The sequence below is a fragment of the Apus apus genome, chromosome 17 (genome assembly GCF_020740795.1).
Source record: "Apus apus isolate bApuApu2 chromosome 17, bApuApu2.pri.cur, whole genome shotgun sequence".
NCBI classification, from domain to species: Eukaryota; Metazoa; Chordata; class Aves; order Apodiformes; family Apodidae; genus Apus; species Apus apus.
Genome location: NC_067298.1, coordinates 8260276 through 8280682, shown reverse-complemented (window position 1 = coordinate 8280682; position 20407 = coordinate 8260276). Strand labels below are relative to the sequence as shown.

Sequence of the window (20407 nt, the reverse complement as noted above, 5' to 3'; positions counted from 1 at the left end):
CAGCTACACAGCAGGACCTGAGCTCCTTTGAAAGCAACTGATTTCTTGCAGTGGGCAGGTGACTTGCCTTTGTGACCGTCCCCAGCTGCACCACACCAGTTAAAGTCTTTGGTGACATAAAAATACTAAAATATTGCTACTTTTCTGTTGTTGTAGGCATTTAAATGGACACTACTTAACAGCCTTGTCTCTACAGGCAAGTATTTTTACTCTAACATGTTTAGATTTGGCATAGCCCATAAAGCAAACAGATCATTACCACCAGCCTTCCTGAAACATCTTTTTCCTCATAAACCAACTCTTTGCTGACAGGAAAACCTACAGAAACTAAAGCAAAGCATGACATGAATCACGTCTCAGGCCTATCACTGAGCAGAAGGCTCCAGGCAGAGTGAATTAATGTCCTGTTTGCCAAGGAAGCACAAGAACAGCAGTAAATGCTGCTTTCTGGAGGTATCTTCTCAGTTCTTTCCTTCTATCAAGCCCTACAGTATTAGTTGTTGAGACATAATGTAAATTGTTGTATATAACAGGATTCAGACCTACAAGCCAACTCCAACTGCCTAGGCTCAGACATACTTAGCCATTTCAAAATATTCCAAGAATGCAGATGTACACATCTCTAGGACCCTCCTCCTATTCTTGTTCATCAAACATTCAACCAGAAAGAACAGAAACAACTACTGGTCTGATCCTGCCAAGCCATGCTGGAAGGAGTGCATTTAGTGGAACGGCTGGGAAGGGCTGCAGGGCCACAAGCTCCTCGTGTGATGCAGCCACAGGGGAGAGCACAGACCTGTGTCCTTCCCTCTCAGTGGGACTGCACCTGCTCCCATTAGCAGGGGGCTTGACACTGAAAAGCCAAAACAGAAAAGATGTTATCTTCTGATGCCAAAGAGACTCATTCCACCTATTGCATTTATTGAAAACTGTATTTAAAAAAAATAAAAAACTGGATTTGCATTGCTAAAGTTCAAGAATTCAGTTCAAGCAGAGAACACATAAGAAGGAAAAAATCACAGAATGTTTGGAGTTGGAAAGAACCTTGAAGAAAATAATGATTAGGTGGCAATACTGCAGCTGCTGGGTGGCTGGATGTGTTTACACAGCATCCTGCCTCATTATGCCTTGCTAAGCCAACACCACCAGACATCTCACAATAGTTTCAGTTGCTGGAGTAATTGAGGGGTTGCTATTTATTTATTTAGGATTCTCACAGCTGGAACAAGCTGTTCTGCCTCCTCTCAGAAACCAGTAAAACAAGGTCACTTTATGGTCCATAGCAGAAGTCAAACTATGTCTGACCAAGTCTCCTCTTGACTGTGCACTTCATATAAAAATGTTTCAGAAGTGGTCTCTGTAAGACTTTTTAAAAGCTCTAGAAAAATAGGGATCAAGATATTCATTCTAGATTTTATATCCTTCTTCTAAACACTGCTATTATCTTTCAGAATGATGCTATTATTGCTCAAATAATATTCTTCAGTCTCCAGGCTAAACTCAGAAGGTTGTAGAGGCTTCTATCCATTTGGACTCTCTTCTGTACAAAAAGAGGGTATTACCAGAGCTCCTGCTTCAGCATACAGGAAAGCAGGAATTCCTGCTGGATGTACTTTATGTGTAAAGCTACAGGCAAAGTTTGAGTAACAGTCATTAAAGAGAATGAAAACGAGAAACAAATGGTCAGATGAAAAAGGTCAAATCCTCCTCTAGGGGAGATTTTTTTTCCTCTCTCCGTAACACAGGTAGCCTGAAGAATCTTGGATCCTAAATCAAGCACCTGATGAAGATGAGATGGACTGGAGTTCCTCTAGGGCAGGTCCTCTATCCTGGCATCTCCATGACTTCAGCTTGTAATCCAGCCAGGTGACTTAAGCAGAGGCCTGAGGACAAAGGCAAGAACATTCCACAGCCTCATGAAACAGGTTAGCTCTCTGAGAGGAACACAGAGCAAATCTATCAGGGCTCAAACCAGTTTTAGTCTTGGTGTGGGAACAGACAAAAGAACATTCAGGGAAGGGCACCTTCTTAAAAAAGCATAAAATCCTTCAATTAAAAGCAAAGGCTCAGAGCTAGTTGTTTATGACAGTGGACTTGGTCCTGGAAGAGTCATGAACTGTGTTAAGGCAGCAAGTTACAGCTTACAAACTCAAAAGCAACAAATCATTCCAGAAAAAAAAAAAAGGGCCTTTCTCTAAGTTGCCTGCACACGTTGCTGGTGAGACCAGAGCAGCTTTGTGTCCAAACAGCCATTGTTCCTCCTGTGGCTTCTGATTCTGGATTCACACTCTTCAAGAGCACTGGCAGTCAGCAGGAAGACATATCAGCTGGTCCCCCCTTCCCTAGTGTTGCTGTTGGGTCACCATCCTGACCATTTTCAGTGCCATCTCTCCTTGGTCAAATGGTACCTGGCACAAGAGATGACAGCACAGGGTAAGCAGCTGCTAGCAGGGAGCAGACAGCAAGCATAAGTGCATCTTCAGTTTTCTTCCTGATAATGGTGCATCCCACCCCAAGAAGTAAATGATTTACCATGTGCCCAGCCTTAAGAATCCAGAAGAAAGCAAAGTTCTCATAGGCCTTGTGGAAAGCAGCTGTCTCAGTGGCTTCTGGAGACACATAGAGTGCCTTCCACCTTTGCTTGCTGAACTGGTCCAAATTAGGCCATTTCAGTTTCCGAATCCACGCCTCCTGGCCTTCAGAAACAAGAGAGATGCTTGATTACTGGTAGTGACATAGCAACTTGGGTGTCCTGGTTCAGCTGGATGTCCACTGTACCAGATACCAAAACAGCAGTTACCAAAATCCAATTTTGCTATGCCTAGGAATGTGACTGATGCTGTGCTCAGGATGAGATGAAACAAAATAAAGTTGGGAGAAGGGGAAAAAGACAGTGAAGATGTACCTGAAATGGATTTATTATTGCATACATTGAATGAGTGCCTCTTTGGGGCTCTGCAGCCCTAGTAATTCTGACATGTTTTGCTTTACTCCTCATACATCTTCAATGCCCTGCCATAGAGAAGGCTCAGCCAAACCAAGTCCTCCTCTTGGAAACCAGAAGAGACACCGCTTCTCTGTTTGTTACACTCACTCATAAGGAAGAGCTTGGAAAGGTTTTCAGTTTTCAACGCCTGCTAGAGAAGGTGGAGGTCAAGACAGCAAAAATACCAATGCCAGGACACCATGGGAGACAAAGCTTTAGTCTACCTCTGAGCTACTGGAAGAATTTACATTTTAACTGCAGCTCAGTTGTAACTCAAAGTGTGATAAACTGGAGCACCACTAACTGCTAATCTGTTTTGACAGCCTAAATACTCCGTTTCCTGATTTATTGATTGCTATGTTGTTCACAAAGGGCATCTAAGTGGGCAGAGACAAAGGATAAAGCTTTTCACAACACAGGAAGATGTTTGCACAGTCTGTGACTGCAGGTTATTTGAATCAATAGGAAAAGGTGAATGGAAGAGAGCACAGCATGAGGCATTCCAGCAACATTTGGCCTGGCTCCCAAACTGCCACTTGATCAAGCCTGCATTTTGCAAGTAGCAAGGGACCCCGAGTGGCCAAGAGAGCAGGATCCCCAAGGCACAGCAAGAGAAGAGAGGAAAATCTCCATATATATATATATTCATCTGTCCTCATCTATGAATGGGTGTACCTACATATACACGTCTATCCAGAATAATTAAGTGAATTATTGGCTACCTACTTACTTACAGACTTCACTGAAACAAGCAATTATTGATGTTGCAGCCCCATTCCCCAGAAGTATAAAGGAAGGAAGAGAATTGCCTCTCTCAGAGGGATGGAAACAAAACATGCTAAGAGCTCCTCATTTTTTATGGTAGTATCCAAGTGTTGGCAGTTAGACAGGAGATTTGCACAGAATACTGGACAGTTCCAGGTACCAATATTATTGGCAACTTCACATTCTACTTGTCATGTGCTTTGTTCCCAAGCCTAGGCAAGAAGTCCCTTACCCATGGTGTCAACAATGAGATCCAGCTGCCCATTATAGACTGTGACATTGACATTGGCTGCCAAAAGCTGATCAACAATATCAATGACAGGCTTCATGAAGTCCTCTGCCATGTTCTCAAAGACATCTCTGGACTGACCTGGTTGCAAAGAAGACAAATTTTAACTGATGAAGAATGTCACCTGCAAGCTAGGACAGCAGCAACAGGCTAAGGATCCTAAAATGCAGCTCATGGTTGCAGAGAAAACAAAACCACCCAACAAGCTTTAGCCCAAAGCATCAGCCAGTGAATTAATAGCCTGAGAATCAGAAAGCAGTGAAGCTCACACACAGCATTGCAACTTCTGGTTCCTATTATACACATGCAGGATGCTGGCATCAGTCCTTTAAGCCTTCCTTTCTGTTTTACACCCTCCCCTCCACCCCACGAAGCATTACATGATGCCAGATTTCTGGCAGAAAAAAAAACCCGACAGGAATTTCAGCAAGATTGCATGAAAGAAAGAAAACAGATGCTGACACACAGAGGATCTTATCTTCTTCCTCCCCTTGTATTTTTAGCTGGCTGGCTAAAGATAGAAACAAGCACCAGAATTACAGAACCACATCACCTCCCATGAGCCTGCCCCATTACAAGTTCATTTCTGGTAACTTCTCTTCTTAGGCCCGAGGGTAAAGACAATTTAACATGACTGCTTATGGCCTGCAACACTGTAGAAAGCACTAATGCACTTGTTAGGTCCAGACCAGCAGACAGGAAAGTACCTCCCCATTTCACACAGTCAGGAATAATTTTTAGCTTCTTTCTGATGGGTCCATTCATCAATTCACTCAGGCTGTCCTTATGCATAGTTTTGACATGGCGTTGGTAAAGTCCTAATGAAAAAGGAAACATTTTTATTAGTGGCACATTTAGGACAGTTTTCTTGCATAGGTAACAATTTTCAGTGTTAGTCATGGCCAACAAACTTTTTCTAATGAAAACACAACACCACAGAGAGACATTTGCTTACTCTTACTAGCAACTGCTGAAGTCAACCCTTATTTAGGCTAGGGGATGACATGGGAAGAACCCAACCATCCACTTCTAGTTTTGACTAACAAAGCACTTTTTCAAGGGACCAGCTTCTTATTTAGCAACTTGGTACAGACAATTTCTTCTCCTCAGCAGACCAGTTATTTTTAAGCTGCAATGCTTGACTTTTGGGACTTCACTGTGCCATTCACCTTCCCTGATGAAGCCAACAAAAAGAAAAAGAGCTTGAAAGAAATTCTGGGCTTTTTTTCACATTGATGCATAAACACCATGAAGCAAGACTGTAACCACACTACTTATACTGATGAGACATTTTGGTGTCCTAGCTTGAAGACAGAAATTAAAGAGGAAGGACCTTAAAGGTCATAAACCTATGTTGCAATTAGGCTGACTACTTCCTTGGAGTAATTTGTGCAGCATAAATAGGTGGAGATGTCATCTCTAGAAGGGTTGTTCCACATTCCTACTTATCGCTGTTTATGCAAGAGCAAACAAGCTGTGCTCAGGAGAATATCAATATCCTTTGGATCTGAAGGCTCTGTTTTAAGGATGTGTTACCAGCATCTGAGTTGAAGGCACACAAATGCAAACATAAGGCCTCAGAAGCTCCAGTACTTAAACACAACTTACTGAGATGGAGATTATCTTGTTCATTTAGTTGAATTTCTGGAACCTCCTTAGTCATGATGTTGTAAAAGTTCACATTGTCTGTGTTCTGAAAACACAAGATAACTTCAGTAACACTGTAACACAGACTCTCTTCTGAAAAAAGATACAAGTCCTAAAAGAAGGACCCTGTGACCTGCCACTTCACCTGTATGTCAGGAAGAGACAGGAAAACCTTGGTGCTACATTTGCTCTGAGAAGTGAAGAAGAGTTTTCTCTGGTCTGTACTGTTCACATACAGGCTGTGTCTCAGATACTATTTACTTCTCTGAAGTGGGTGTGAAGCTACAGGAAGCCTGACACCCTGCAAATGCTCATTACTCATTGCAGAGAGCTGCAATACCAGATGATGCTCTCAGATGGTCTCTTCTGCTAAATGCATTCAGCCTGATGCTGCCTCTTGATCAACCTCTTCCTAATCTAAGACCCTTCAAAAACTCCAGTGCTTCCTCAGAACGTAGCATTAGATACCAGCTACCTCTCTTTGGGAACTGGATGAATCCAACAATTCTAGAATTGCAGCTTTGATGCAGTAGAGAAATCACATCAGATTCCTAAAGCTCTGCTTTACTCTAATTTTGAATCTTTAAAGTTCTGATGTCTAGGTCAGAAATCAGCTCACAACAGCAGCCCTAGAAGAACTGAAGTGCCTGCACCCTGACCATGATACCTCAACTGGGAGAAGACAAGCAGGCTTGAAGAGAAAGGCAAAATGGGAACCACAAGTTCCTTCCAAATAGTAAGAAGTGAAACCCATCATGTGCAAAGCACTGTCAGTTCCACAACAAAACAGAAGAGAAAAAAAGGAAGACACTCCATTTCAGTTTGAGGAAGCCAGAGCTTTACTTGTACTGAAAATGAAATACAAAAATGTGAGATTTTGGCACAACCCTTCAACAGGAAAAAGCAAGAGCAAAACTTTACCTGTCTTTTCAGTGGGAACTTGGTAAGAAACAAGATGCAGTAACCCAGGTAACAGGACATAACCTGAGGTTCCTTTCCATCCACTGCACCTACTGTACTTCTTTAAATGGAAGTCTATGCTTTACTTGACATTTATATCTTGCTGGCTGCAGCAAGCTCAAAACAAAGCTTTCTAGGAGACAGAGGTTATTCCAGTTGAAACTGGCTTGTACAGCAATCAACAGGATTAGCTGCATGCTAAAAAATAAGCATCCATTTACGGTTGAAACCTTGATGGAATACTGCAAACCCACATGGTCACCCTACTCACTGCCTCTTTCAATCACACAGTGGTGCACAGCCAACAATCAGCTCTTTTACATCAGCACTGGGATAAAACATACTGGCACAAACTGGGCAAGGGGGTCACAAGACTTGCACTAACCCAGTGCTCACAGAAAAGATAACCTGAAATCCTGTGCCTCCCCAGGCACCAGCTGGTTATTAATGCTGGTCAAAGATCTCACCTCTTCAATGACAACTTCAGCCTTGTCCCAGAGTTCAGTGGCCAGCCCATATTGATTTGTATTTATTGCATCCATTATTTTCTTGGCAACAGCAGTCACCTCTGCTAGACCATTATCATCAAGGAGAGACTAGAAGACAAGCACAAAGGACAGCTTTAACTATAACTTTGCATTCACCTCTTGCTAACAGACTCCATGCATTCAAGTTTTATTCCAGACAAGAGCTAAACTTAAAAATCAACATCCATTTATACTATATGGCAATACAGGTAATCAGATGTGACCAAGAGCTTATGAAGGTACTTACAGTGCTGTAAAGGTAGGGCCCCCAAGACAGAACAGAGTCTAAGGAAACAGAACACATTTCAAACATCTAAATTTTTTTACATATTATTTCCTTTACTCTTCCATTATTATAGCAAGAATGATTGTGACAGAATATACAGAGATGAATTAGTCAGTAAAAAGGTGCTGTCAGCTCAGCTTAACCCAAAGGTTATGTACCACAGAGATGCTCCTTTACAAATCCTGAGAATCAATAAAAGCTCTGCAACATCATCAACCCCCCAAACATTAATCAGTGACATTTACTTAAAGCAACAGACATGTTCTTGTCAAAATGTTCTCTCCCCAGCACTGTGGCATATTGCTAGAACTTAAGAGGGAGATCTGACTAGTGAACAGGCATTGTCTGCACTGATATTTGCAAAAGTTACAGGGTGGCAAAAGACTTCGTTACAAAAAAAATCTGGTTTATAACAAGTTTGTTTATAAAGAGCCAAGGATCAGCTGATCCTTAGACAGGTAGGAGTCTGCTTGATACGGTCCCATGTACAGAGAATCTGTGGAGCCTGCCCTTGCAAATCTCACTGAAGGACAAAGATCCCTTTAATTTGCTTTTTGCTCTCCACCAGATAGAGTATATCTCTTCTAGGTCTGTAAGCACAAGGTCTTCTTTATGAAAAGAAAGAAAGCCTCAGCTGCAACCTTGTGAATCATGTGGCAGCCACATTTAAAATGCAGTACTTTTACCAAAACACCTCAGAGGCTGCAGATGTGTAGGGACATTTCACCACCACTGCACTTCATATGCAAGTTTGCTCCTCACTGACTCTGCTCTCTGACTTTTCATCATCTAAAAACCTTCTAAAGGGAGCTTCTCCAATCACAGCTTGCAACATTGAAATATTTCTTCTTGATTTACCAGACTCACTAGAGACTTAATTCACCTAAGGCAGGGCTGGCATTTTTGATTCTAGGTACCCATGGAATTATAAAAACAAACCAACAACAAACCACCCAGAGTCTGAAGATTTTAAACATACCCAAAGGAGAAATCCATGAGTCTCCAAGAGCAGTCCCCATAAAATTGCACTTTATGATCCCTTTTTGGACAGCCTTGGTGAATAAGAGGGAAAACAAAACCAAACAAACCAGCAAAAAGAAAAAAAAAAATTAAACCAACTTTTAGTTAGATATTCACTACTTTAAACCACTTTTAAGTAAAAAAAAAAGTAGCAGTATGAATTAGACAACAATGACAGTGTATTTGAGAAAACATAAGTACTTGCAGAACACCATGTTTTAAAGTGAAAAGTGAACTACATCCTCCACCTACTCACCCCATGAAGCTCTAAAGCAATGCCAGCAGCCATTTTACCTCCATAAGACTCTGAAAATATGTAGAATGGGATGGTCTGGAGAGAGAGGAGCCACACAATTAATCCACTGGGCAGAAGATACCTCCAACCACCTCCCACTTCCCAAAGGAACTCAGGCACTGGTTGTTCACCTTTCACTATCAAACACTGGATATTTTTTCTGATTCTAAGCTGCAGGTAAGGTTTTCACATCATCCTGTTGTAATTACTGGGGGCAGTTTTGAAGCAGGCACTTCAGTATTTTGGAACTAGAAATAGCTGTGATCCTGTATGCTTCTCAGATAAATTAGTAATGGAGCAGATTATTGTCTAACTAGCACAAAAACTCAAGCCATTACTTCTGAATTGTGGGAAATCAGAGGCAGTGGTTACACCTGTACTGACTCCCACCAAATGCATGTTACCTAGTAGCTAACACTGCCCATCTGGAAGGCTGTTCACTAATTCCTTCTGAGATCTGTCTTAAGAAAGGAAAAAAATATGATTCAAACCAAGAATTCAAATCACTTACCTGGAATTCTGTTCTACCTGTGAAGAATTCTTGAAGAAAAACCATCATATCAGAAACAACTGTGGTCAGGTTTTGGGCAAACAAGCTACAATCATCCACATAACTGAATCCAGTGCCCACGGGATTATCCACAAACAAGATGCTGGCTGCCTGCAACTGCACAAGCAGAAAGGTCTGTATGAAATCTCACTTCAGCCCCAACACAAACCCTGGTTCTAATAGCACAAATGTTTAAGTGAGACACTGAACCTCTGGCTCTTTTAGAACTTACAGAAAAATTAGGTGCAAGTCCAAAAGAGAGAATGTTGCAGGTTAGAGTTGTTCACCAGAGCGTAAAGTAAGAGATCTTTCTTTTTGGGTTGCTGGGCTTGTGTGAAATTGCTGTAGCAAATGCTATAGTTGTATAGTTCCAAAAGTCCAAATAAAATCAGTAGATCAGCACACAGATAGCTAGCATGGCTCACAAATAAAGAGACACAATGTAAGGCCTTTCAGTCTTTTCCATTTGCACAAAGAAAGGCACCCAAAAAATCCCAGTTTTCCAAGAGCAGATCACCCATACAATCTAGGGAACTCCAGAGTAGTTACACTATTCATAGCTCAGAACACAAATACAATTTATTGAATAAAATGTAATTTCCACCTTCCTAGGCAGCCATAATTTGTCTTCCCTTGAAGGCCACACTGGACTTGTAATGATGAGCCATTGGCTCTGTGCTGCCAGCCACCCAGAAGAACCCCTGTGACTGTACACATTGAAGCTACCATCTGAAATGACTCCTTTCTAGAATCTCCCTGCTCTTGGTTTCCCAGACATCTGCAATTCACAAATTCATCAAATCAGAGTAATAGGTCTACTCTTCAGTTCTTAACCAGGATATCACTGTAAGCCAATTTATTAACCACACTATTGTAGGATGAAATACTTATTGAGCTCTAAAGGAAAACTGTCCAGTATATTTTGCATGGCAATCACCTGCTTGCACAGCCAGCAAACATTTGTGATCAATAATTAGAAGCTGAAGTGTCTACTATACCCAGGTTGTATTTCTTGGTTTCAGTTCTTTGTCTAATGGACCAATCTCTTCAAAGTTCCCATATCCACAGCTTGAAGCTCCTGGACCTCCCTGTGGGGAAATACCAAGTGACTAATAAGTTAAATGACAGCATGATATAGATATGACAGGAAAAAATTAAAAGCAAGCCAGTAAGCAGAATGACAGATGGTAAGTTTTTTAGAATGGCTTTTGCACTACATATTAATTTGCAAAGGTGGCTCTCTTCCTCATCATCTTTGATTATGTGCACACGTGCCATTTTTGAAAGCAGGAATTTAAACAGAGAAGCAACCACCCACTTGTGAAAGCACCTAATGAATAGTAAGCTATGAGTGCAGTTTGAAAACCCCTCCCCTCATTCCCTTAACACCAAATGCAAAAGTTGCTCTCTACAGAGGTTTGCAAGGCATTAGTTTTATTAGCATGTACAGTGTGTGCATTTCACTCTGAAGAAATAATTCAGAGCGAAAAAGACTAAATCACCAAGTGATTATATCCAACATTAACTTTTGAAATGTACTGCTGGAAGTGAACGTGGAACACACATCACTGCCTTTTATCAAACTGTGACTGATTGGGACCAATCTCTAAACAATCAGTCTTTCTTACTTGTTTCCATTTAGAAATATTTCTAAATCTGACCATTTTATCTACTCTCTCTGAATGTTGTTTAGACTGTAAGATCTTCAGGAAAGAAGCTGTGATGCTACAACATACTTGTAGCACCTGGCACAAAAAGCACTACTATTGTAAAAAAGATAAGGACAACCTCTATTTCTGCAATTTAACTTGATGAAGGGTGAGCAGCTGAGGGCACCTACAACTGCAGAATGATACTTTAATAGTTTTTTTCCTAACCTGAATACCTCACCCACAAGGCAACTCATTTGAAATCAGACAATTATGAATCCTATTTCTGTAGGGCTGCAAGATACCTATCAGACTGAACCAGGCACAGATGAAGTGAATTACTGTTAAAGTGTCTTTCACCAAACCTTACCTGAAGCCACAAGATGAGAGGTAACTCTGTGAAGTCTTTGGCTGGGTTATCTGCATAGTAGAGCCACCAGAACATATGGGCCTTATGTCGAACCTGCACATATCCCCACAGCTCTTTGGGCTCTTGGGATTGCCTCAGAGTTACACCTGGTGGGTGGGGGGAATAAAAACACAAGTCAGTTATGAAAATAGGCCTAGCTTTGAGCTTTCCACCAGATGTGTTCCAAAACACTACATTTCAATCTTGGGTGTGATAATTAGAAGTGCTTTCATTTTAAAAAAATTTCTGTAAGAAACTTCCTCTACTTACACCCACACACAGAGCTGAGTTATCATCGATAAATGAAGTGTGTAATTAAGTGCTTGCTTATCAAGGCCTGACCTTACAGCAGCTGACACAACGGCAGCCCAACAGCTAGGATAATGTTTTTCAATCAAGGAAACATTTGAAGTCTTTCGAAGGCCTGGGCTGAAAGCCCAGCCCCACCAGCTGCCATGGGTCACTCACAGCAGCTTCAGGGCACCAGGGCTCTTCAGGGATCCGAAGCTCTGATCACAGACTCTTGGAAGATCAAATCATTTTACAGTCCCCAAGGAGAGCAGACGCAGCACAGGCAGAGGTCACTTCTAAACCAACCCGAGATCTAACCCTAAACTCGATTAAGTCTTAAGCAGCCAGTCCGTTCCCTCCGAGGCCGCGGCCACCCTCCCAGAAGCAGAGCTGTGACCCCGTGTGCCCCGACCCTGCAGCCACCGAGCAGATCACGGGACGCGGTGCCAAAGGTCTGCGAAGCCCCGGCGTGCGGGGAGCCCGCCCCGCCGCACCGCCTGAGACAGCCCAATTCTCACGCTTCTTCTCCAAAGGGCGCCCTGGGGCCGATCCCCGCCAGCCGGGCCGGGAGCAAACAAGCCCCAGGGTCACGACAGTCACCGGCAGCGACACGGGAACAGCCGAGCCCGGCCCCGAGCCCCGGGCTCCCCGACCCCCCGGGCTCCCCGAGCCCCCGGGCTCCCCGCACCGCAGGGCAGGCTCAGCCCCCCGGCCCTACCTGCGGCCAGCAGGAGCAGCCCCAGCCCGGTCCCGGCGCGCAGCGGCCACATCCCCCCGCAGCTCCCGCCGCTCCCGCCCCGTCACGCGCCCCGCCCGGGCCCGCCCTTTTTGTCCCTCGCGCGGCGCCGTCGCCCCCCCCCCCGCGCCCGCCCCCTTCTCCCCCAAGATGGCGGCGGCCGGCGGCGGCCCCATGCGGCTGCGGCTGCTGTTCGATTACCCGCCGCCCAGCAGCCCGGGCTGCGCGCTCTGCTGGCTGCTGCTGGAGCCCGGCCAGGTGCGCCTGGTCACCGACCTCGTCAGCCTGATCCGCTACAGGTTCGGCTTCAGCCAGGGGGCCCGCCTCAGCCTCTTCCTGGAGGGGGCGATGCTGCCCCTCACGGAGAGCGCCCGCCTCGTCCGGGATAACGACTCGCTCAGGTACGGCGGGGGCTGCCCGGGAGGGGGGGCTGCCCGGGACGGGCCCGAGCACCTCGGGGCTTCCGGCCTGCGCGGTACCGGGGAGGGGGGATCGCCCACCGGGGGGGCACGGCCGGGGCCCGGCAGCGGCCGCCCCAGGAACCGGAGCGCCCCGGGGGATGGAGCGGGCACCGTTCCCCAGAACCCGCGGTGCCTGAGAAACCCCGGGATGTCTGAAAGGAGCCCGGGGGTTGGGAATCTCCTCAGGTGTGGAAGGAGCGCGCTGCCTCCAGCCCCTGCTGCTCAGCGACCTGCCCTGACCGGGCATGTCTAAAAAAGCCCCTCGCAGCAGCCGTGCCAGCCCCCGGGTGAGGGCTCAGGCTGTGGAAGTGGTTTGGGAAAGCAGCCCGTGCTCTGCAGACTGCGATCTGAAATGCCCCCTTAGGAGCTGGAGCATCCCTGCTCCCAAGGGACAACCCTGCCCGAGCTGCTCAGGTGTAGGGAAAAGGTGCCAGTTATGCTGAGCAGTGGCATTTGCTTGGGTTGTTGTTTGTGTTTTTTTGGACAGAGTAAAATTGGAAGAGATAGATGATGGCTTCTCTGATACACCAGAAGAAGACAAAAAAAGGCATAGACCAAGGCAGGAAGAGGAAGAATTCTGTAGAAATAAAGAAGACAGGCATAAAAGGGAAAAGAAAAAGAATAAACTGAGTACTGAGTATTCCTCCTGTAGGGAAGAGACCTCTGTAGATATTTGGGACTCTCAAAAAAGGTACAAGAAAAGAAAAAGAAAGGAAGAAGTTAGTGGAAGAAATAAACTCACAGAAGGTAAGGAAGAGAGCTCTACTGACCAATCTAAAAAGCTTAAAAAAACTGAGAGGGAGAAACAGTTGGCAACAAAAAAGAAGGATGAAAAGCAGGAAAAGGCCTCTGCAGCAAAGATGGCTTTAGAACGGACAAATTCCCTAAATTCTGGTAAAAATAAAACAAAAAAAAAGACAACAGAGTCCAGAAAAAAGAGGGACTCTTCAGATTCCTCCAGCACGTCGTCTGACAGTGACAGCAGTGAATTAAACATAAAGCAAAATAAATCTCCCCATAAATCTATAGTGACAACACTTCCCAAAGACAAACCCAAAGCTGCTGCAAATTCTGACGTGAAAACTGTTGTTTCTAAGAAAGTGACTGTAAAGCCTAATGCTGACAATTCCACTAAGACTGCAATTAATAAAAACGCTGAAAGATCCCAATCCTCTAGTTCAGATTCTGACTCAAGCTCAGAGGATGAGGAAGTGGCAACAACACCAGCCAGTACTGCCAAGGAAAAGTCACTGCCCAACAGTGTGGCAGCTGTAAAAACCAGCACCACCAAGGCTCTCAGAGCAGAGACCTCCTCTTCAGAGTCTGATAGCTCAGATTCAGAAACACTTATTAAAAAACCTGCAGCAAATGCTGGAGTGAGTAATTCCATAGTAAGAAACTGTACTGAACAGTTGCCAAACAGTGTTCAAGGACCACTTGCCAGCCCAGGTCGTGGAAGGGGGCGTGGAACAGGAGAGGATAACTTCTGGAGAGGACCTAGGGGCCGTGGGTTTCGTGGGATGATGAGGGGCCAAGGCCATGGGAGAGGAGCAAACCCTGGCTTCTTCTATAACTACAGCAGTGAAGGCCAGAAACAGAGGCAGTTAAATGAAGCTGTGACAAACACTTCTGTTCTTGTCCAGGTGAGTGACTTACAGTCATAGTCACCTTTCTCCTGCAGCTTTAACTGTACAAACAAGATGACAGTAATTCATAAAAGCAGGAAAACATTAGTAAGATAAGGTTGATCTTAACTTAGTAAATCAGATGTTTACTGTATCTCCATTTAGCATCCTGAGGAAATGTTTATGCAACCATATTTAAGTGATTGCATTATATATCTTAAAACAAAGCACTTGGATATGTACCCTACTCTTCTCGGAACTCCTTACAATCCATGCAGCATAAACATGGTCTGTTTTTATTAATACAGTAATTAAATCAGTGGGTGTACTGTTTGTTTTACAGAATCCTGTGGAGCTCCCCAAGAGAGATTACAGCGTGTTACCTCTTCTGGCTGCCCCGCCACAAGTGGGAGAAAGAATTGCCTTTAAGGTAAAGAACTTGTGAAATACTGAATGGTAGGGGGCTAAAATTGCTTCACTTGGGCCACTGTAAGTTTTTCAGGACACAATACAGATAGCACAGCCCTGCCAACCAAAAGCTCACACTGAAAAGCTTAATCCTACATTGTTCTGGGACTGTTATCCTAGAAGTGTAAGAGTTAGGAAGTGATCTTCAACCTACTTACTGTTCTTTTTTTTAAAAAATTTTTCTTTAAACTAAGAAAATGGTTCAGCACGTAAAATGTCTAATGTTTCTAGGCATCCCTGAAAAATTCACTCCTCTCTTGCTGTCTTTCTAACCTAACAGTTTCCCATACAACAGAAACCATTAAGGCTCTCAAAAAATCTTGTGTTGTAAACTCTGACTTAGATTTTTACAAAGGTCTGGAGCATGTGCATAAGTTAAATGCATCTCTTTAGACTCTCTGTATTTGTATAAGACAAAGAAATGCTGCCTCCAGTCATGTCAGTGTGAATTTCCATGTACTTTTGTACAATGACTATTGTAGCTATCACACAAGTCAGTTCACAAATAATAGTTGCATCTTCACAAAGTCTCTCTACCATGGGCATGCTGTCAAGATTTATGCTTAAATATGGATGCCAGGAAGAAGCATGTTACCCCTCTCTTTCCAACAAGAAGGAAAGTCAGCATTAAAGTTAGATGCTATAAAAAAAAAGAAAAAAAACCCTCTGTGTTGTTATTTCTCTCTATAGCATTGCTACAATATTATTGTAAATCTTATCATACAAATAATTACACTTCACTGGAAAATAAAAAAGTAAATTAAAATTAAATCACCATAGTTGATTGAGGAGTCTGGGATCCATCTCCCTGATCTCCTCTCACAGCCTGACCTGAATGGAAATCCTTTGGAGCATGAGTCCTGGAAGATGACCTGGGACTGCAACTGGCATCAGGATCCAGGAGTGGGAGACTTTGTTCTTCCACTTCCCTCCTGCTGAAGAAACCATGTCTGGGTATAAGTGGCATCACCAAAGATCAGGAAAAGTTGTAATTTGTTATTTGTGTTTCTTTCAACAGCGCTTGGAACTAACTGAAAATTACACTCCTGGAATTTCAGACTATAAGGTACTGTGCTTCTTTCTTCCCTTAACTCACTCGCAAAACTATTATAGGTGAGATAAGGATTAAATACTTTGGAGCATGTGCAGTATTTCTCTTCTCATCCAGCTGACTCTCTAGGCTGTTCTTGGTGCAGCAGTAAAAATGAAAACTCTAGAACCCAAAACTAATTGAGAATTTGAAAGGTGTCACATTGATTTCTTCTTTAAAAAAAAGATCATTAACATTTTAGAGATCACAAAAATGCAGATTTTGAAACTGGTGCAAGTAAAATTTTGTAGCTACTTCAAGTAACTTGGTTTCTGGGTAAGTGCTGGTTTAAATTACAAGGATGGTGACAATGAATAACTGTTTTTTTGATGCCAGTAGCTGCAGGTTGCTGAGCTCTAATACTTGGCAGATTTTATACATAGAGAAAAATTTTACAGACAGATACACTTCCTCTCACTATGATCAAGTACCACAGTGGTTGTAAGAATGGAATAGTTATCCAGTGCTGAAGTAAGTCTTACCTGATTTTTCTCTTTTTGCTTGATGAAGGAGGCAAAAATAATCAGATGGAATGCTGATCAAAAGCAGATTGAGCTTGAGATCCTTTCATCAGCAGGACAAGGTATGTACTCTGGGGCACCAAACCCTTGCTGTCACATGCATCGCTGGGAAAACAGCTGGTCTGAGGCACACCTTATGTTTCAGGAGTATTTCCAGTTTCCTTGGGTTCCTTCTCAACACACCCCTCCACTCCCTCCCCAAAAAGTTACTGAGGTGGAGCAGTTGTAACACTTCCTAGTTGTATTGAAGATGCTCACAGGTATCCACCAAGTGAAGTCTGTCCAGTCAGTACAAGTAGTCAGTAACTCATCTGTGTTGTGGTTTTATTTCCTGAAAAAAAATTAAAATTATTACATGGAATCACAGAGCAGATTTTAGATCCTAATACCATTCTTTGAGATGTCAGTGGGTGTGGAACTGAGTCCCTGCAGTGACAAAGTGCACTTCAGACACCTGAAACTGTGAATGTCTCTGAAACTAAATGTCTATACTGTTTGCTATTTCAACCAGAATTAATGAATTGCCATCATAAGAGCATTCTTCTGGAATTTAGGCAGCATATTGTTGATTTAACTTCTTCATGCATGTAATTACCTTAATTTGGGTGGGTAGTATTTAGTTGTACATCAGATTTTTTGTTACTAGTGTGAATCCAAACACCCAACTTGGAAAAACTCCCCGGTTTTGACTGGCTTTCTAAACTTAGTAAACATTTAAACCTATTTGTTTATAGTTAATGGAGTTGTTCATTTGTTTGTCTTTAAGTTGCTAAAGAGCCAGGGAAATTCGATCTGGTTTACCAGTCTGCAGATGGAGCAGAACTGATAGAGTATGCTGTTCCTCAGGACACAAAGGTATGTGGGTGTCCTCTTTTGAAGCCCGATACGTGCCCTGCTTTGTAAGTCCATTCATCTCAGTCAGAGTCTCTTTAAAATAATCCATTTGATGAAAGTAAATGAAAGCAAAAATAATTGCTCCTTTCTAGCAAAAAATGTGCACGTTTACAAGATAATAATCACTTCTTGCATGTTACTCAATTAGACTCAAAACCAGTCATCAAAGTGTAACTTTTTGTTTTATCTAATAAAATAAACAATATAATGTCTAGAAAATCAGTTCTTAATAAGGTTATTCATTCCATGTACTGTTCTTACCTGCATCTTTCCTTGCCCAGGTTGTCAGGCAGGTTGAGGGTTGTGAAGAAGATAATCCCAGGAAGGATCTGTGATCTTTTTTCAGTAGTGCTGCTCTTCAAGTCTAGACACAACATAATGCAGGAGAAATTGCATCTCCCTGTACAGCTTGTGTGTGCTAAGTATTGTCTGTCTTTTGTTTCAGATAACTGAAAGTTGGGATGCACTGATAGAGCCAAGACTGATTGTTGAGCCTCCAGTGAATGGATCCAGCATTGAAAACTAACCTAAGATGTGAACAAATGTAAATAATTGTTTGGACTTGTTTTGTGAAATGCTGCCTTCCAGTTCTGAAGGCAGCAGATGCACTGGTAGATATTTTTAATACGTTGTTTTAAAAATAAACTATGCTGAAAGAAAAAGAAACACTTTTTTTCTTAGGATATGTTTTAATGTAATACAGGAATAATTGGTTTATTATAGGAAGTCTTTAATATAGATCTGTGTTTGTTGGGTTTTTTTGAATAGAAGCTTAATAGCAATTTTTGTATCCTGCTGCCAGCTGCAGAACTGGAATGGTTTAATCAAAAATAAAATCCAACCTTGTACTGTCAGTAACTCTATTTAAATGTGTGGCTTTGGCTAGAGCCATGTAACTGTCATACAGAGGTAGCTTACTGAAGGATAATTAAAAACATTTTAAAAGTAAATATAATTATTGAAGTGTATGTCTCTTCCAGTTCAGCTGCAGAGCATGACACAAATGCCATGATACTGCAGTTACTTACAGGGTTCAACTGAACACATAAAGAAATGCTTGTAAATGTTAAGCTTCTGTAATTTTGAGAGACAGATTAACAGCACTGGTAACTGTCAACTTTGCTTAGAACCAGTGGAATACAGCATGGATCCCTGGCAAAACTGTCCTACTGTATTAATCTGTGTAGGCTTTAAAACCTTTTTTTGTTTGTTTTAAAGCAAATCCTTTTGCCCTTTAGAGGCAGGATGGGTCACCAGGTGGTGGCATTGAGCTTCACTGACATCTCTGCTAATTATTAGCATTGAGTAGCACCTCTACTCATGCACTACTTGCATCTTGGCAAATTTTACAATTTAAGATAATCTCTGTCTTGGGTAGGTGACTTCAACAGAAGACATGAAAAAAAAAAACCACAACCTTAGGTGAAAACACTTGAACAAATGTACATCATGGTTTAGCTAACATCCTGGTGCATGATTAGAGTAAAATATTGCAGACCTTTGCATTATCCCTATTAAAAAGTAATTTGTGAAGGAATAATTTTTATATGAGTAAAACTAATTTGTACATTGCTCTGTTCCTTTGCAGGCACTGTCAACCCATGTTGTCCCACAGCTGGGTTCTTCACCTGCTGTGCAAAAACCAATCCCCACTCAGTCAAGATACTGATTTTATTCCTGTTCCGTGCAGAAAAGGGGTGCTAGGCAATAATTTGCCAAGCTAGCACACCTTTTGGGAAATAAACTGGTCTTATTCACAAAACAAAGAGGAACATCAATGAAGTAAATGATTGATTAGTCATTGTCACTCCTAACTTGACACAGAAATTTAACATCCTTTTATCTCGAGGCTCCTGGTGCCTTTGGTTTTAAATTAGGTCAGCAGGTCTGATGTCCCCTCCAGCCCATCACACAAGTCCTTCAGGTTTCAAAACCTGGAATCTTTGTGACTGTTAAGCCTTTTCTTTCAACACCACCTCCACCCCACAGGCACCCCCATTGTTCACGTCTCCTCTGCCAGCAGTTACCAAGTCCTGCATATCTCAAAAATGCTGTGAATAAGTGGACCCATGCCTGCTTTCTAGAAACTCCTCCACCCTCAGATAACATGACCTATGCACTTTTGCTCCTCTCTTTCAAGCTTGGTAGCTCTGAGCCCCTCCTGTCCTTTCTGCATCATTGCTGAGCAGTGAATCAGAGCCTGAGACACGTCATCCCTCTGTAGTTCATCCTCAAGGAGTACTAAGTGACTGGAGCAGATTATCGATGCAGACAGAAGTCAGCATTATCTGTGTGATACACATTTACAATGATCATTCAGATTCAATTTAGTCTTCCAAAATAACTGGCTAGGAATTTCTTTCAAAACAGTAATTTCAACAGACAAACCACCTCTGCCTCTTCTGAGTGCTTTATACAATTCCTGAACAACCTTTGGAGTCTCTGAGGACTAAAGCTAACACAGAAATGCCACGATTGCCTGCTAACACGTTTTGAACATTAAAAGGATTGCCAGCCCTGCACACGGGGTGTCCTTTGGCCACTGAAATGCAGTTGAGAGCAGATGGCTTCTGATTTAGACCACGAGGCTCTGTTTAAACTACTGGGAGGGTCCCAGGCTGCTCCATTTCATCCGTGCTGCCACTGTCAGTGGGGAAGTATGGAGGACACGGAAGAAGTCCCTGGGGCACCAGCAGACAGGGCAGAAAAGGGAGCAGGAAAAAAAAACGAGGAAGTATTTTCTGTTGCGAGTTTCCACATTCACAGAGCAGTAACCTGTGTGCTTTAAGAACACGGGATCCACAAACAGCTTCTTTGCTCTCCAGCAGCTGGGTGAGCCGCAGCTCGGGGGAGAGCAGCCGGAGCTGGCAGCAGCTCGTCCCCCCGGGCACGGAAGAGTCGGGCTCACGCCTTTCCGTGCCCTCGAGCCACAGGCTGC

General features: G+C 43.1%; 2 protein-coding genes across 3 annotated transcripts; one reads left to right on the top strand and one right to left on the bottom strand.

Annotated features, from left to right (window-relative positions):
* Positions 1 to 900: 900 nt before the first annotated feature.
* Positions 901 to 12481, bottom strand: SCPEP1 (serine carboxypeptidase 1). The gene is made up of 13 exons (XM_051634618.1): positions 12393 to 12481; positions 11345 to 11490; positions 10324 to 10413; positions 9287 to 9442; positions 8737 to 8811; positions 8440 to 8512; positions 7422 to 7459; positions 7115 to 7243; positions 5649 to 5733; positions 4748 to 4858; positions 3984 to 4121; positions 2533 to 2696; positions 901 to 2408 (listed from the first exon to the last, which is right to left on the bottom strand). Exons 1-13 carry the CDS (start codon positions 12442 to 12444, stop codon positions 2343 to 2345), a joined length of 1323 nt encoding a protein of 440 aa, XP_051490578.1. The 5' UTR covers positions 12445 to 12481; the 3' UTR covers positions 901 to 2342.
* A 79-nt stretch (positions 12482 to 12560) lies between these two features.
* Positions 12561 to 19235, top strand: COIL (coilin). 2 transcript variants are annotated; one of them, XM_051634617.1, is made up of 8 exons: positions 12561 to 12811; positions 13359 to 14514; positions 14840 to 14926; positions 15983 to 16030; positions 16565 to 16637; positions 17342 to 17430; positions 17915 to 18013; positions 19058 to 19235. In XM_051634617.1, exons 1-7 carry the CDS (start codon positions 12561 to 12563, stop codon positions 17993 to 17995), a joined length of 1785 nt encoding a protein of 594 aa, XP_051490577.1. In that variant the 3' UTR covers positions 17996 to 18013; positions 19058 to 19235. The 2 variants fall into 2 exon arrangements, with proteins under 2 accessions (XP_051490577.1, XP_051490576.1); XM_051634616.1 differs by lacking the exon at positions 19058 to 19235 and having other exon boundaries at positions 17915 to 18310.
* The last annotated feature ends 1172 nt before the right edge of the window (positions 19236 to 20407 follow it).